General features: G+C 36.2%; 1 protein-coding gene across 2 annotated transcripts in view; it reads right to left on the reverse strand.

The window, feature by feature from the left end:
• Positions 1–271: 271 nt before the first annotated feature.
• The window catches only part of KCTD5 (potassium channel tetramerization domain containing 5), a 100925-nt gene continuing 83527 nt past the window's right edge, over positions 272–17669 (reverse strand). For both annotated transcript variants that reach the window (XM_012543191.3, XM_031945669.1), the window contains one exon: positions 272–5671. In XM_012543191.3, coding sequence (XP_012398645.2) covers positions 5642–5671 — 30 coding nt within the window. In that variant the 3' untranslated portion in view covers positions 272–5641. The remainder of the gene's footprint in view (positions 5672–17669) is intronic.

Consider the following 17669-nt stretch of genomic DNA (forward strand, 5'->3'; position numbering starts at 1 on the left):
TCCCTTCAATGGAGTAAATTACATTTAATTAAATCATCGGTCTGGACAATTCACTAAGTTTTCCATGTATTGCTCACTGTTTCTCATGCTCATCTTCCAAAGTGGGCTAAAAGCAATGTGAGGGCAATCTCACTTCTTCAATATTCCACTTCAATATTCTCGTGCCCAGAACAGTGTGGAACAAGTGGCAGGTCTTCAAGAAAGGTTCAATGAATAAAAACAGGTAGAAACACAAGAGATAGACCAAAAATAATTTCAGATCAAACCAAAGTTTTAAAAGGGAAAACAAGTTTATTTCATGCAATTTACAATTCACAATAAGCTTAGTGTTATGAAAAGGTTAAAAAACACCCACACATTTTGTCATATATTTGTTCTGGAAACAATGGGCAGCCACCTTCCCTCTTTGGATAAAGGAGGAAGCCCCAGGTAAGGTTTCCTCCCAGATTCCTCTGGGTGGACTACTTATATTACAACTTTTCATGTGCACTTTGCTGCTGCTAAATTTAATCTTGATGCAACTTTAAAGCTCAGAAGCCAGGGCCCACTCTTGGCTCCGAGTTCTGCTGCAATAAGAACACTTTAAAGAGATTGAAATGAAGACTTATTGCTAATTTGCTAGCTGGGAAATAAAGCATCACAGAAAAAACCTCAGGAAGGTAGTGGGCACTGAAAACACAGTCAAATGAATAATTTTCTCTCTGGCAAATCAGTGGGGGGGAAGGAGGGGGTAGAGAAGGTAAGAGGGGGAAGGGAGTACTTGAAGAGGACTCGGAGGCTTCTGGGAAGAGCCTTCAAAATCCAGACCCCTGAAATTCAAATCCAGCCCAAATGAAGACAAATCTTAACTGAGCAATCTTGTCTAAGAGCAGCAGCTCAGTAGCCTTTGAGAAAGGAAAGAGTAGTCAGCTGTATATCCAACCCTTTCCAGTGTCTCCACAGTCTTCACTAAGGAAATGGTCCACATCCTGGGGAACCACTGCTCAACTAGTTAGGGCTGAACTTGTGCATAAGCATCTTGGACAGATCTCTAAAACAGAGAACGAGTACCAAGTAAAGAAAAAAAAGTGCCCAGCCCCCTCACAATTACAATTCAGGTCTTTAAGAGGGGATGCCTAAAAACTAGTTATTGTTCAGAGCAATCACCTCACAGTGGCAACTCTAGTAGCAACAGTGAGAAAGTACTAAGTCCAGAGAAGCAGCCCCAAGCTCAAAGCCAAGCTAGAGGTTCCAGGACTGGTTCAGTCAATCAGAAGGGATGAGGGGAATCAGAAGGGAAGACAGTGTGTTAAGGGAAAAGGCATCACCCCAATTTTCTCAGAGCCTATCACCTGAAATTCTAACAAGTTGGACAGACATTCAGAAATGGAGGGAAAGAAAGAAGAAAAAAGAGGGACAGAGAGAGGGAAGAAGGCAAAGAAATTCCCCCCAGTGACCCAAGGACAGTGGCATCAATAAATTAGACCTGAAGGAGGCTTAGCCTTCCCCAAGGGCATGTGCATCTGATCCAAAATTATTGGGTTTTTTTGTTTTTTTTTAAAGGCAGCAGCTACTCTTTCAAAATAAGTTTGAGCACCATATCTAATTGTAGACAGATAGACACACAGTCCCCAAAGACAGACCTGGAAGGTGTTAGCCCTTAGCATTTTCTACTGCAGTAAAAGTGCGAGCTCCTTAGGACAGATAACGACAAAAAATGAAACAACCAAAAACCCCATAGTGGTGCAGAATTAGCCCTTTGTAGTCCCAATCAGGCAGAAAGGTCAAAGTTGTTTGTTGCCAGGATAGTCAGATCCAATAGGCCAATGCCATTGGAGGAAGGGAGTTACTGGAGACTGGTGTTAACCAGCAAGTAAATCCTAACACAGTGATGAAAACTGTTTTTCTGAGTGCTTTTTGGACCCACAAAAGAGTCCTAATTTCAAAGTATATTCAAAGGATTAATCCCTTTGCTTTTCCAAAGGGTTTCTAGAAAATGGGGAACAGCCCGAAATAATGGCCAAAGTATCATTCCTGAGTTAAGTCCCAGAACTGATAGAAACTGACATCTGGAAATGCTCAGCTTTCTCTTCCCTTTCTTCCTACCTGCTCAGATTTCAGCTTCTGGGTAATTAGGAGCAGAAAATAAACAGAGCAACAGGGAGGTACCAGAAGCACATCTTATACCCCCATTTTTTTCCAGTTGCAGCAGCAATAAGTTTACAATTCAAGCTGTAAAAAAAAAGTCTGTTAGACCATTGGACCGGATAACTAAAAAGACTCAATTAAGATTTTCCATGGACAGAAAACTAAAAAAGCAACAAGATTTGACCAGCAATTCTATGAGAAATGCTCTAGACTACTGGAGGTTATATCTGTATTCTGATACTGGGAGGTAAGCTATAGGCTAATTGATTTTTCATGGAATTTTAGTAAAAGTCTTTCAATTGATGGTACAGAATTTCCTAGAGTAGCTTTTCTGCTAGTTTATACAAAAGACTCTGAATGAAAATTTATATTCTCAAAGTGGTTTGGGGGGAAGAAACTTATGGTAAATTGCTCTTACCCACAGCTAGACAGAGAGAATTAATCAATGCAAAACAGACATCAGTATTTCTATAATATAATACTCTTCTGATTTTTAGATAGTGGCAGATGTGGGAATCCTAACAGTCTTAAGAATGATGAGCCAGTTGCACAAAGCAAGCCTCCTTTGGAGGCAGCCATCTGTACTTGGTCTTGGATACAAGATTTTGAAAACACAAGGAATAAAACAGCTATTACACCAGGTCCTTTGGAGGTCTAGAGGAGAAATAATCCTAGCTTAAGGTCTGATTTTACGGGCCACTAAGAATGCACTGCTACTTAGTAAGGGAAACTAGTTCTTCCCCCCCAACCCCACCCAAAATTCTTTCAAATGAGTTGTCTAGAAATTTCCCATGAAATTTGGGAAATCATCATTTTTATTTTTATTTTTTGCCAAAAAAAGAGACAGACACAACAATAATAACTTTATGAGGTATCAATAAATTTTCATTTTAAAATGGTGCTCCTTTCACCCCCTTCCCAAACAGGGGAATAACGGAGGCAAAAAGGAAGGCAATGCCATTGGGAGAAGCAAATGAACAATGACAAAGTATTCCAAGATGCAGTCACTCCATAAAGGAAATTCTTCAGTTCTGGAATACTCTGCAAATTCTACTTCCAAGAAATCTGTATGCTTTTTTTCTACTACTCTTTTTTCTTTCAGGTCTGCTGGCTATAATCAGTCCTGAAAAGTCACACTACAGTTGCTTGGTCAAAAGAAAGGAATTATAATACCCTTCTTGTGCAGTGATTGGAATGTGGATGACAAGAGGCAGGCACTAAGCGAACCTTACTCCTGGGAACCATGACTCTTGCTCCCTAAGGCAAATAAAACCAAGCCAAGAAATAGAACGCTGAGCTTACTCTGCATGGCTCACAAGAGCAAAACCAATGCCTTGATGGTAGCAGAGATGCCCTAGACTACATCTGGAGGTCAATGTAATCAATCTCTAGCCCCAGATGCTTATCTAGGGACTTTGGCAGCAGAGACTTTTATATGCAGTTTAAGACACTAACAACTATTATGCTTATCTGTAAATATACATTATTATTATTTGCTATTTTCAAGGGGAAACTTAGGCATTAAACTTTAAGCTGATAAAATATGGATACCTAAAAAAGTATAAAAGTATAAATATCCCCTTTAGAATAAATTTTAGTTAATTAAGTCTCAATATCTTAAAAAAAAAAAAAAAACACCACCACAAACCTTTCTTCTCAATATCACTAATCAAATGGATGCTAAGCAGCTAGCAGCTTCCTGCAGAGAGCATGTCCAAGTGGAAACAACACATTACAAATCCTTCCATGCCTCAGTTGGGTGAAAGGAAAAAAAAAAAAATTTAGCCTGTTACTAAATCTGCTTTGTAAGAAATATTTTTGTTTTTGTTTTTTTACAAATAGTTTAAGCCAAACCTTTTTAACAATAACATACAACAAACTTTATAAAAAGGGAGATTAAGTCCTCGATGCTCAAGAACTCTGTTGAACATGTCACTGGCAAGAGGAAGGGATGGAGGCAACATTTCAGGAAATGTTTTGAAATGCAACATTTTTAAAAGCCTTAAAATTCTAGACATTCTCCAAAATGTAAATGTCAGCAATCCTGAGGGTCAGTTTTCTTACCCCTTCCCTTTGAAACAGTTGTTAATCAACTGTTTGTTGTAAATCAGGAGCAAAGAGTATGCTCATTCTAGATACTCACATCTCCACCTTACCAAACAGAGCTTTAGAAAACTAGTTTCACACCACTACTTTAGTTAAATCTGTTTAAAAAGCATGCTAACAGATTTTTTAAAAAAAAACACTAATAGCTCCAATCTGATGTAAGGCTAACATATCCTGTACTGGTTCTGTGTGAGATCTCAAACATCCCCATGATTCTAGAGAGAACTGCATAGTTTTACAAAGAAAATGAAAGAGGAAGAGAGAGACATATGATGCACTGTAAACATCCTGAATTTTTCAATTCAATCCAGATTTTAAACTCAAGAAATCAGGTGAAAATCTGTGCAAAATACCTCCCCAATCCCAATAGAGATCACTTGGACAACAGATGCATGGACAGAGGTCAGCAAAACCAGTCTATATAATTTTAAGCAAAGTACCTCTCATTCGATCATTTAACCTAATCCAAAAAAATTCTCAACACTTTTAAGCATTCCTAGAAAGTAAAAACCGGAACATTTGGTAAATGAGCTATACATTTTTTTTTTTAAAGGGAGGAGGGGTAGAGAATACAAAGTTTTCTTAACTGGAAAGTACATATTAAGGAATTGTTTTTTTCTAATCCCACATTTAGCTGGGATGGAAGCTTAATTTTTGTTAGAAGAATTAGTTACTAAGATAAGGTCTTCAGGAAGTAGTGACAAAAAAAATCTTCTCTTATTAGGTGCTTCACTTTAATGGCAAAGATAACTCCCAACTAAATGCATGCAATAAGACTGGATGGCTGAACTCATTTCACTTGTATGTTCCTGCTGCCTGGTGATAAAACATATTACATTCTGATATCATTTGATCTCCTAAAGCTTGGATGGGGTGACCAAACAGTGTAAGACAGTAAACTGGGGCTGCCAAGCATTTCCTAACAGTGAAGGCCCCAAATATCTGCATTTAAGGGTTGTAATATGTAGCACCAAGTACATTGTCCTTTAAACTATCTTCAAAGATTAATACCAAAGGAAAAAAAAAGAAAGGTTAAAAAAAAATCACTTCACACCAATCATTATAGGATCTTTCTGCCTCAGTCCTGTGCAGACAGACCTGGGGAAGAATTCAGGGTGTGTGCTTTCCACCCAGGGCCAGTCCTGCCATGTGCCAGCACTAGGCTGAACACACACATTCTCTGTGCACTCTGCCAAAGAGTGATTTCTTCACGGTCCCACAGTCAGTCAATTCCATCTCGCACTACCTCAACAGGCCCTCAAAAAAAGATTCAAATTCAAACCCAGATCTCAATAGAAAATTGTCTAAAGCAGGTTTCTTCTTATAGCCAAGCCTCTTCAACATGGCATTTCATTGTGTCTTGGGAGGAAAAAAAGCGAAAATTCTTCATCTCTCAATACTGTGGTCTTCACATCCTGGAACCCCTCTCTTGCAAAATCTGAAAGAAACAAATGCAGAATGAAAAGTCAGAAAAAAACTTTACAAAAAGCTTAAAGTATTTGTCTTCAAAGGGCAGTTTCCCAACTGCTTAGTCCCTTGAAAGGCAACCAAGTTCACTGAGCTTTTTAAAGAGCCCTTCCGCCCTCCCAAAAAAAAGCTCAACTTGAAGCAAAGGAATGGTGGACAGTATGTCTCCATAGCTTCAAGTATCCTAAGTGCTCCTAAGCAGGAGCTAAAAAAGCTAGTAAATAACTGGCAAGAAATGATATTACAATAGTTCTCACAACTGCAATCACTATCAGATTATGAAAGCCCACAACCATACAGCACAATGGGTCCAGTGGTTTTGAGGTAACTGGAGGTTGCGTGCGCGCACACACACACTCATACACCCACACACACCCCCCTACATATCCTTTACCATACCTTGGTAGAGTTATTCTTAGGAAAAATAGAAAACACACTAGATTTATAGATAGTAGCATAATGCACAAATCACAACCTAATCTCTACTATAAAAAGCTTTTCTAGCCTTAAAAATATTACATTTTCCAATACCATATATGGTCTATGCAATTTCACAGGGTTTTATAAAGAGATGAGGGATTATCATTTGATATTGTCTAAGGGGTTTTTTGGTATTTTTTTTTTTTTAGTCAAGATTGTACTAATCTCATCTTGCCCAAAGTAAGGAGAAATCAAAACTACTGAGCTGCAAAAAGTTGTCAAACTCTGCATATCCTTTGATCCAGCAGTGTTTCTACTGGGCTTATATCCCAAAGAGATCTTAAAGGAGGGAAAGGGACCTATATGTGCAAGAATGTTCATGGCAGCCCTCTTTGTAGTGGCCAGAAACTGGAAACTGAATGGATGCCCATCAGTTGGAGAATGGCTGAATAAATTGTGGTATATGAATATTATGGAATATTATTGTTCTGTAAGAAATGACCAACAGGATGATTTCAGAAAGGCCTGAAGAGACTTGCATGAACTGATGCTGAGTGAAATGAGCAGGACCAGGAGATCATTATATACTTCAACAACAATAATATATAATGATCAATTCTGATGGACGTGGCCATCTTCAGCAATGAGATGAATCAAATCAGTTTCATTTGTTCAATAATGAATAGAACCAGCTACACCCAGTGAAAGCACACTGGGAAATGAGTGTAAACCACTGCATAGCATTTCCAATCCCTCTGTTTTTACCCGCCTGCATTTTTGATTTCCATCACAGGTAAATTGTACATTATTTCAAAGTCCGATTCTTCTTGTGTAGCAAAATAACTATGGATATGTATACATATATTGTACTTAACAAATAATTAATTATAATAATTATTAATTATATATATATAATTATAATAATAATTAATTATTATAAATAATTAACAAATAATTTAACATATTTAACATACATAGATCTACCTGCCATCTGGGGAGGGGGTGGGGGCAAGAAGGGTAAAAATTGGAATAAAAGGTTTTGCAATTGTCAATGCTGAAAAATTACCCATGCATATATCTTGTAAATAAAAAAAAAGCTGCTATAGGTTATGGATAAAGTAATTTCTTGCATTTATGGGTAACAAATTAAAACACTGATGCATCTATGATCTGTTGACTAGTATAGAATGTCACTAATTCCTCCTGCTCCTGTCAAAGAATGAAAGAATAATGGAATCTGAAGCCTGATCAATAGAAAGACCCAAGACATCAGAACTCATGACTGGACTGATTAATCTTATAACCTTTCTTTTTTTCATTTTTAATTTATATATTATCTGTGCACAAAAGAAATAGCTGATAAACCCAAAAGATACCATTATTCAAGTCCAAAAGATACTATTTTCTTTAGTTAAAAATTTAAATATCATCAACTCCGATTAAAAGCAATATTTCTAATTATAAATTATAACATATGTTGAAATAGCTACTGTAAAGCTGAAAAGCCTTAGGCAAAAGTGCTTTTTCTGAGACAACAGAGCCTCTTCAGTCTATACTAAAGACTAATAAATAATTTACAGTCAACATATGATGGTTGAGACAATGTTACAGTGCAGGTTTCTATACAAATGTATACTTAAAGGAATTATACAGGATCATAATTTTTACTGTATTTTAAACGAATTTGCCTAAATTGAACTTTTGCTGAAAAAAGTTTATCAAAGTTGTTTTCACAATCAGAGAAGTATCTGTCTTTAAACACATTTCACTGTTCTCAGCCTTTTTTGATTATGAATCTTGCTCAGTTTTTTCTATTGCAATGTATGTTTTTCAAAATGCAGTTTCAAATGGACATTTTGAATGCTACACAAATGAAATAAAAAACATGAAGCATAAATTTTATAGCACTTTGCTAGCAAAAATGCACACCTAAGTTACAAAAAACAATATTGTACCACAAATAATTTGTTTCTTCTTAATACCTTTTATTCAACATAAAATACTCCATGAGCCAATGTTTTAAGAAACAAATCAAATAGATGTACAAAATAGTACAAATAGATGTAAAAGCTGATGTTTCCAAAAATCACAATAAATATAGAACAAAGAATAAAAAACACCGATTCCCACTGTTTGAAAATAAAACAAAACAGAAACTACTGTATTTCATCTTAAAGTACAATAGATCAATTTAGTTTCAGGACAGGACAAAAATCCAAATCAAAATGAAATAAAACTTGAGGAATTGTCATTTTATAAAAAATATTTTTTTTCTTTTTTTTCCTTTTTGATTTACATCGAATCTTCTTAGTTCTTTCTTTGATTGCAAATGGCATTTTCTGTCCAAAGTCTACTGGGATTACTTTGGACCATAAATTACATTTCTTTCCAAGATACAGAAATGTTGCTAATGATGGCCACACAGACAACTGCTATTAACAAAACTCGTAAGTTTGCTCCACAGTTGTAGAAACCCACTGATCTGAGCAACTTTCAGTTGCTGCTGCATTAAATTTAGGATTCTGTAATTTGTGAGGATTTCTCCAGAAAAGGCCCATCACATTTGTTGAATCCACTGCTGGGGTACAGGTTCTATAGTACTTGATAAAACACTTGTGTGTTTCTACTAGATGCAGAGCTATACATACATAGCAGTTCCTATCAGCCTATAGTGTTTCCCAATCTTCCAGGTCAGGAATAAATATTCGTATGAGCCCTGAATCTTCTGTTGCAAAAGTCTATAAATCCTGATGAATTTGGAACAAGGCTCAAAATTGTTAGGTATTGGATACTGATGACAGAGTGCCAGGGTTCTACATTTCTTGAAGGAAAGAAGGAAAGGGAGCTGTTGCCTCATTTATTCTTGAAATTAAGGATCTGCAGCAAAAGGATACTGTTAAGATCATCTATGTAGCAGGATCAATAAACATGCTGGCTTGGCTGCATCTCATTGTTTGTGCAGAAGGCAAATGAAAGGTTCTGCCTAAGATATGGATTTTCAGATATCTTCTATAATAGATTCTACACTCCTGTTAAATTGAATACATCAGCTATTACTCCAAATTCCAAATTTAACACAGTAGTTAATACCCTGTCCAGCAGGGCTGGACAAACCTGATCTTAGGAAGATCCAATTCCTCTTTCCCATTCCATGTCTTCATGGTGACTTTAGTGGTCTTAGAGTCTCTGGTTAGAGGTCACCCCTGCTCCTGGCAAGCATTCAGTTATAGCAGGGAGCAGAGGAAACTCATCTAATCTGTAAAAAGATAATATTAATACCTACCTGGCAGTGTTATGAGGAATACATGATTGTGACGTGCTTAACACAATACCTGATATATAGGTATATAATATAACATTGTCTAAATGTTAACTATTCTTCTTATTTCTTTAGTTGAATATAATTAACTACAGTGGTTAACTCTATACTGGGTTTTAGATGTGATTGATATAAAATATAAAATTTGGTAAGACACTATATTAGAAATGCTGTTAAAAAAGCAACTTCCCTTAATTTGGATGTTGTAAATGTATGAATTGAGCTATTAAAATAATGTGTGGTAAAAATGTTTGGAAACTGTTAAATATTAAGTGAGGTATATTTACTTTAAAATGGTAATAATAATTTACTGTTTGGAAAAAAGTACCACATACCATTTAAGTTATTCTTATCCATGAAGTTCCTTGGAGACTTGTTATTTGACCTGAGTTAAAAGACCTTCAGTAGACCAGCTGGAATGGGAAAACTTAAAAATTTTTGCTTATAGTAAAGAATGAATTTCCTCTAAGACCATTTGGCTACTACTAATGAAAATTATGAAATTGTATCTATTAATAATTAATACATAATAAAATTATATCTTTGAGTCAACTCTAAATTCAGAAATTTTTGTCTTAGGGGTTAATAAACAATACAGATATGTTACTCTGGAAACTTATAATGGCCAGCGAATTTTCTGGGGGTTGAGTCAAATATTATTTCGATATGGGATACTCCAGAATATGATTATTCTTAATTTATAAAATTTGCACTCATTTTTGACTATTACTGGAACATTAAAGAAGTAATAACATCCTAGTCCTAAACTGAAATTATTGAAATTTTGTTATCTGAGGTAAAAATCTCATGGGAACATAATCTGATATTGTTCTAAATTTTTATCTCAGGTAGGATTGTTTGAATTGCCGATGGTCTTCCATTCAAGGAAGATACTATGTGCTACCCAAAGGAACTTGTACAAGTAGATGTCTGTCCCTGAGAAAAATTAAGGGGATAGCTCAGGCAAAGGAAAAACAGAAGCCTCTTGCTTTAGTTTTCCTATTGTGGTATTTATGAACAGGAAATTCCCTCCCGTCTCCCCAGGTTAATGCTGAGGCTGGCCTTTGATACTCTTTGTCAATAAATGACAAACTCTGCTGCATGTCTGACTGTGACTCCTACCTGGAATCAAACAGAACTGAGTTTTTCCCATTATGGCTTGTGTCAGATCCAATCTGTGTCCTTGATGGAAGTCTTAATACTGTCATAACCGTGTCTCTGTCTTTCACAGCAAATTTCCATAACTAGGGCAGATGATTAACGTAAGTTTGTCACTGAAGAGATTGATACTAAAACACTTGAATTATCACAACAGGAACCAAGTATAAAAGATCGTAATGTTGTTGATCTTTATTTGTAGTCAACTCCATATTCTATATAACTAGGTAAATGGCTTTTGTGGATCTGCCATTCTTGTGCAAATATATAGTTATGAATAAGGGTAGATCCTGAAAATACCTCATTCTTTTAAAATGATATGAGGTCATGCCCAAAAACCTTTATGGCAGCCCTTTTTGTAGTGGCAAGAAACTGGAAACCGAGTGGATGCCCACCAGCTGGAAAATGGCTGAATAAGTTATAGTATATGAATGTTATGGAATATTTCTGTTCTATAAAAAACGATCAGTAGAATGATTTTAGAGAAGCCCGAAGAGACTTACATGAACTTGGGATGCCTAGTGAAATGAGCAGAACCAGATCATTGTTTATGGCAACAACAAAATTATACGATGATCAATTCTGATGAATGTGGCTCTTTTCAACAATGAGATGATTTAGGCCAGTTGCAATGATCTTGTGATGAAGAGAGCCATCTGTACCCAGAGGGAGGACTGTGGGATCTGAGTGTGGGTCACAACATAGCATTTCCATTCTTTTTGTTGTTGTTGTTTGCATGCATTTTATTTTTTCTTATTTTTTTACACTTTTTTGATTTGTTTTTTTCTTATGCAGAAAGATAACTGTATAAATATGTATGCATATATTGGATTTAATTTATATTTTTACCATGCTTAACATATAATGGATTACTTGCTATTTAGGGGAGAGGGTGGGGGGAAAGGAGGGAAAAACTGGAACACAAGGATTTGCAAGGGTTGAAAAATTATCCATGCATATCTTTTGAAAATTAAAAAGCTTTAATAAAAAAATAAAATTATGAGATATATATATCTATGCATGTATATATACCTTATTATATATATATATATATATATATATATATATATATATATATATATATATATATGTATGTATACATACCCTAAAAAAGAGGGAGAGAACAGAGATATAAAAGTTGAAGAGGTTTTTTTTTTTTTTTTTAAATTTAATGAAGTAGTAAATTTTGGGAAGGCAATAAGATTGAACTGCTTTCTCTTAAGATCTAGAATACAAATATATGATTGGCTTCCAAATTTTTCTAATGGGATAGACAGACCTTGCATATATTTTGGAATAAGTCTCAAAACTAGATTATGATTTTTTTACATATAAAATCTTACATATAAAATTGCACTAATAATTGTAAGGAATTTTAAATTATCTTTTCCCCCTATTTTGAAGTACCAATGTGATAATATTAAGAGAAAGGAGAGCTCAGTTCCTCTTTCTTTAGCCTGTGGATGACATTGTTTCAGATGAATTTCAATTTTTATGTTTCAATTTCAATTTTATGTTGTTGTTTAGTCATTTCAATCATGTCTGACTCTCCAGGACCCTTCTTGGAGTTTTCTCAGCAGAGACATTGGAATGGTTTGTAATTTCCTTTTCCAACTCATTTTACAGATGAGGAAACCAAGGCTAGTAGTAAGTGTCTGAGGCCAGATTTGAACTCAGTCAGACTAAATCTGACTCCAAGTTCAGCATGCCAATATGCCTCAGAGCTGCCCAGTGAATTAGGTTCCCAACTTTTCATAGTTTTGTTGTTAATATAGGGTTAAATATATAGGGTTAAATTCCTATAGTTGAGTTAGTTCTTGACATATGAACAATTACTAGAAAAGCAAATTTGGAAGGTTGTACTAAATTTTATTCAGTCTTATTACTGGCAGATTTTAGCAGTTACCTAGGAATCTTTGCAAGTAGTTTCGAACCATAGAAACAGACCTTCTTAGAGAAATTCTTTCAGAGCTGCCCTGAGGAAAACATCTATTCCAGAATGTCTGAGATGTTTCTAGGGACCAGATAACTACACAGAGCATCTGGGACTCAAAATGAAATGTACTGATTAAATGAACATTGAGAGTGGTTTACCAATTACAAGGAGACTTGATGATCATTATTGTATTACTTTGGCTTTTTGCTTCACGATTTACTGGGTTTTCTCAGTGAACGTGGGGATATATAAATCTCCCCTCTCTAATTAGCACGTGGTTTAATCTGCAACTTGATTTAGTTTACCTATAGAGCTTATTTTATGTGGCTTATCTCTTTAAGGCATATATGAGATTAAGACTCCCCTAATCTAAATTTGTTCAATTTTTGGAGTATTTAAAGAAATACGAGATTTTGATTTGTGATACTCATAGCCATAATACACTTTCCCGTCATAACTTTCAGTCCCCTCGCTCAGTCATTAGCTGTGTGCTGAAACCCTTCTAAAGTGGCCCGATATACATCCTTTGGCTTTGTTCTATTGGAGTGTCAGCCTGAGGAAGTAACCATACATGGCACCTCCCACCCCCACCACTCCCAAATCTAAGCAAGAGCTTTTTTCTGTATATACATCTCTATCAGGAGGAGATAACTCTGTTGCTTTTTTTATACAGCAATAACAAACCAGGCTGCAAGAACTCCATGATGTAAGAGTGGTAGAACAGATTGGACATTCAGTCTTTTCAATACATGACTTCTGTCCAAAAGATAAGATCTATCTCAAGAATTTCCAGCAGACCAAGGAACTCGCTCTTCTTGGGACAGTCCCATTCCAGGTGCTACTGACCACTACAACAGTAATCAAAATCAAGGGAAAGAATTCCTGGATACATAATTCTCACATGAAACCCATCCCTGGTCCATACTGTCTCATAATATTTTTGCTATGTTTAATATGTGACTATTTGTGGCCTTTTCCTCTCCTATCTACTCCTCCCTCCCAGGAAGACTAGAAAAAACTTGATGCTGTCAGTAATCTTTATTTTGGGGGATTAGGGAGGTTAGGTCATGCTTCGTATCACCTCAAAGCTATTGGGCTTCATAAGTATTGGGTTTGTCATCATATAGAATCAAGGGGACTTTGACTCATGGATAGTCCTTTCCATTATGGATACCGAGGTCATTCTGTAACTCATCAGGATTGCTGAGGTGATCTACAGGCCTTAGGAAGAGCCACTGAACCCCCTTGATGTCTGGGACCCTTTTCTCTCTTTTTATGCTGGCTAAATACAGTCACAGAAAAATTATCCAATTGGATAGCTTCTCAAACTGCTGAATTAGAAAATAGTAAATTCTTTGTACTGCTTAATGATATCACTACAGCTTACAAGAATTGGAATACTGTACTACTTATATCAACCCCTTGCCTATACCCCCAATATGTGTTAAGCAGAAATAAGGGATTAATGCCACTTTGGATCTGGATGATGTAGTGAATCAGTCAAACTGTCCAGTTCCCCAAAGTTACTAAAGACTCATTGCCATTTGCTACTACACTGGTCTAAGTACCACTTCTGATAACAAGACCATGCCAAATTATGTTTTTCTTGGGCAATATGACCTTTAGTGGCTTCACAGCTGACATCTTCAAAGAAGTCGCTCATGTTGTTAAGACCCTTCCCAAGGTAGATCAGGCCCACTTAAAACTATCTGTGAAATGGCCATCCATTCCATCAGCAGCCCCTTGTGGACTAATGATTCCTAGACAGTTTTGTCTGTGGTGATAAGGGCTTATTCCTCCCTTCCCCTTAATTGGTTCGGGACAAATGGAACCATCCACTTGGCCCCACCAGTGTTGTTTAAAAAAAAAAAAAAAAAAAAAAAGAAAAAAAAGGAAAAAAAGCTGAAAAAAACAGGAAAGAAATCTGCTGGAAATCTTAAAAGAATTGGGAATTGAGAACACCAAACTTACTTCATTTTACATCACCTACATTTTGTACAATTACTTTACTGCAATTGTCTTTTAATTTCAGGGAAATATTTATCACTGTATTACTGACTGTCCTGTAGAATGCATTTAATGTAACCAATGTTCCCAAATTCTGGAACATTCTTAAAACAGTAACTATACTTTTAGAAAACCTTTGTAAATCTCTGTTCAGGGTCCATGTCCTATTGAGGGGACACGACATAATTTGTTCTGCAACTGCATGACTTGCAAATATATAACATAGCTTGGAATCTTTCTCTTCTGTTATTATAAAACTGCTCAAAATAGAACAAAAACAAAGTAACAGAAGACAGCAGGGTTTGGGGGGGGGGGGGGGGAATTGAGAATCCAGGATTATCCTGAGAAGCACCTAGTCAAGTAGAGTTTCAGACATGTTAGTCTGACTCAGCATGCACCAGCCAAGTACATGCTTAGTTATTTGGAAAACCTTTATTATATTGCATGGAAAGCCACTACTTTGTAATCTCCTCAATGTAGGCATACACTCCTTGTCAAACAGAATAGGTCTACTTCCTTTACCACATGACAACCCTGATTTAATGTGTGCTCTACTTTCATTCAAGAGACAGGTGAACTGAAGGAATGAGTGTGTAGGAGTGTGCCAGGTGAGCAGGGGAGGGTAGTGGTTGCACCAGGACAACCAGCTGACATGTGTTTCAGTTGTGGATTCACTCCCACACCTGAAGCAAACAACCCACAGGGAACCTTTATGCCTTGAAACAGGATGATGGTACTTTGCAGCTTTGCTAGTAGGTTTACTACCAGCTACACTTTTTTAAAAGTCCCTTTGAGAAACACAGAATAAAATTGATCAAATCAGCAGTTTTCATTCTTTGCTGGAAAAGTTAGCTCTCCTAAGTAAATGGTTCCTGACAAAGGTAATGAGTAATGTTTATGGGATACACACAGAATTTCCTCATGAACATGGACAAATTTTTCATATTATGCATGCAGATCAAATAACCGAAAATAATTAGCAGTCTACATTTCAAGTTTCTTAAGTCAAAAGGACTTTTCCCTGGAATACTCAAGTCACTGGCTAACTTAGCAAATTTCTTCAAATTTCTTTCATACACTCCTCTGCTTAAAGCCTTCACTGGTTTCCTATTGACTAAAGCAGGATTGTCAAACATGACAATGTTTCTTAGTATTGGCAAACAAATGAAAATACAACAAAACTTTGGAGGGTGGGAAGGATTTATGTTCAGAATCTTCAAGAGACAGAAAGAGAGATAGACATCTGTCTATAGACAGATAGATACCCAGCAGCCATATCTTCATTTTCCATCCCACTTGCACTCCTCTAAACTTTATGCTCTCTCAAACCTCATTATCCTGCAAGATCTTATCACCCCTGATATTCCCTTTTCCCTGCAATTCCTTCCCTCCTTCTGACTAGAGAGGGTAGGAACTGTCTTTTTACTTTTTGTATTCCAGAGTCTGGCACAGTTCCTGGCACTTAATGTTTATCTGCTGAATGGGTTCAAATGAAAGAATATTTTTCCCCCTGAGCTGAGACAATCGGAGTTAAGCGACTTGCCCAGGGTCACACAGCTAGAAAGAGTTAAGTGTCTGAGGCCACATTTGAACTCAGGTCCTCCTGATTTCAGGGCCGGTGATCTATCCACTGCGCCACCTAGCTGTCCCTGAAAGACTATTTGTAAAGCACTTATGACAATGCCCAGCACATAGTAGGAGCTACATAAATGCTTATTCCATCCCTTTTATAGTTAGTCATTTTTTTTTCTACTTGTTACACATTATACCTTCTAGTTAAGTTTTCTTTTTATGGGTTCTCTAGTAAGAACAACCCTATAGAGTCCAGCTTCTTAAACTGGTTCATGACCTCATATGGGATCTTGTAACTGAATATAGGGGAGGGGAGGAAGGAATCTTGAAATTATGATTTGCCATCAATAAATGTTTGGTTTGTGAGTGTACGTACATACACACACACACCCCTAGAGGTTACATAAAAATTTCTTGGGCACAAAGGGGTCATGAGTGAAAAAAGTCTAAGGAGCCCAGTTTTAGATGCCAATAATAATCTGACAATCACAGAGACATTCAGGGAGGGTAGCTGAAGAGCATCAAAACTGGAAAGCCATATGTGAGAACCTGTCAACTTAGAACTTGACAATTTAAATTCATACACAGCTATTTGCAAAGGAAATCTGTCTATATTCAAAGTTAAGTTTGGCCCTAAAAAGAAGGAAACTACTTGGCTACATAAATTTAGCCCACTGCCAAGAGAACCCTTACCCGGTTATTAATAACATCTGAAAAGTTTAAGCACTCTATTGGAGATGACCCTTTTTCGTTATCACCACCTCCAGCTCTAATTTACAGCATTTATAAACTCAGATGCCCTAGAATGCTTGGTTACCAGAAAAAGAACCCATCTGATTTCCTTTATGATGATTATCATTCCATTTTCTAACATGCTGGCTATAGGTTTCTGGGCCACCAGAAATCCCACAGGAGGTTTATGACATTACTCACAGCTTTTAGTTTCAAGCCAAAATTTCCAAATATGCTGTAACTTTTAAAGCTATCCATACTAATATTTTGGGAGCATTAAATTTTTGATATGTGAAAGGAGAGCACACACATTGGTCAATAATTTTTGTTATTTTGATCTTTCTGATTTTCTGTAATTATCCACTACAACCCAATGAGTAGATGTCTGGCAAAGTAAGATCAAATGGTTGTCTTTGGAAATTAACCTGCTGAAAAGCTGTATTTCCTGAATCAAATTATTTACACAACAAATCTTGGAAAAACAGGTTATTAACCAGAAACAATTGCAGGGAACTCTGTTTATTACTCCCATCCTTTCTGGGCATCTTTAATACTTAGAAAATTCTTCATAAGTATATTGATCTACATTCCACCTCTTAATATCTTTTATCCATTTGCTATAGTTCTTCTGGCATAGAAGAATAAATCTAATCCATTTCCTATGTTACAGGCCTTCAAATACAAAGTGTTTCAAAAGTCTTAGTGCAGTTTAAGCTTTAATAGCTCAAAAGAGTTTTTAAGCTTTTAAACTACACCAAGACCTTTGAGATATCCTGTATCTGAAAATATAAATGCTGTTAAATAAAGTCATAAAAAACAAACATT

This window comes from Sarcophilus harrisii, chromosome 1 (genome assembly GCF_902635505.1).
Source record: "Sarcophilus harrisii chromosome 1, mSarHar1.11, whole genome shotgun sequence".
NCBI classification, from domain to species: Eukaryota; Metazoa; Chordata; class Mammalia; order Dasyuromorphia; family Dasyuridae; genus Sarcophilus; species Sarcophilus harrisii.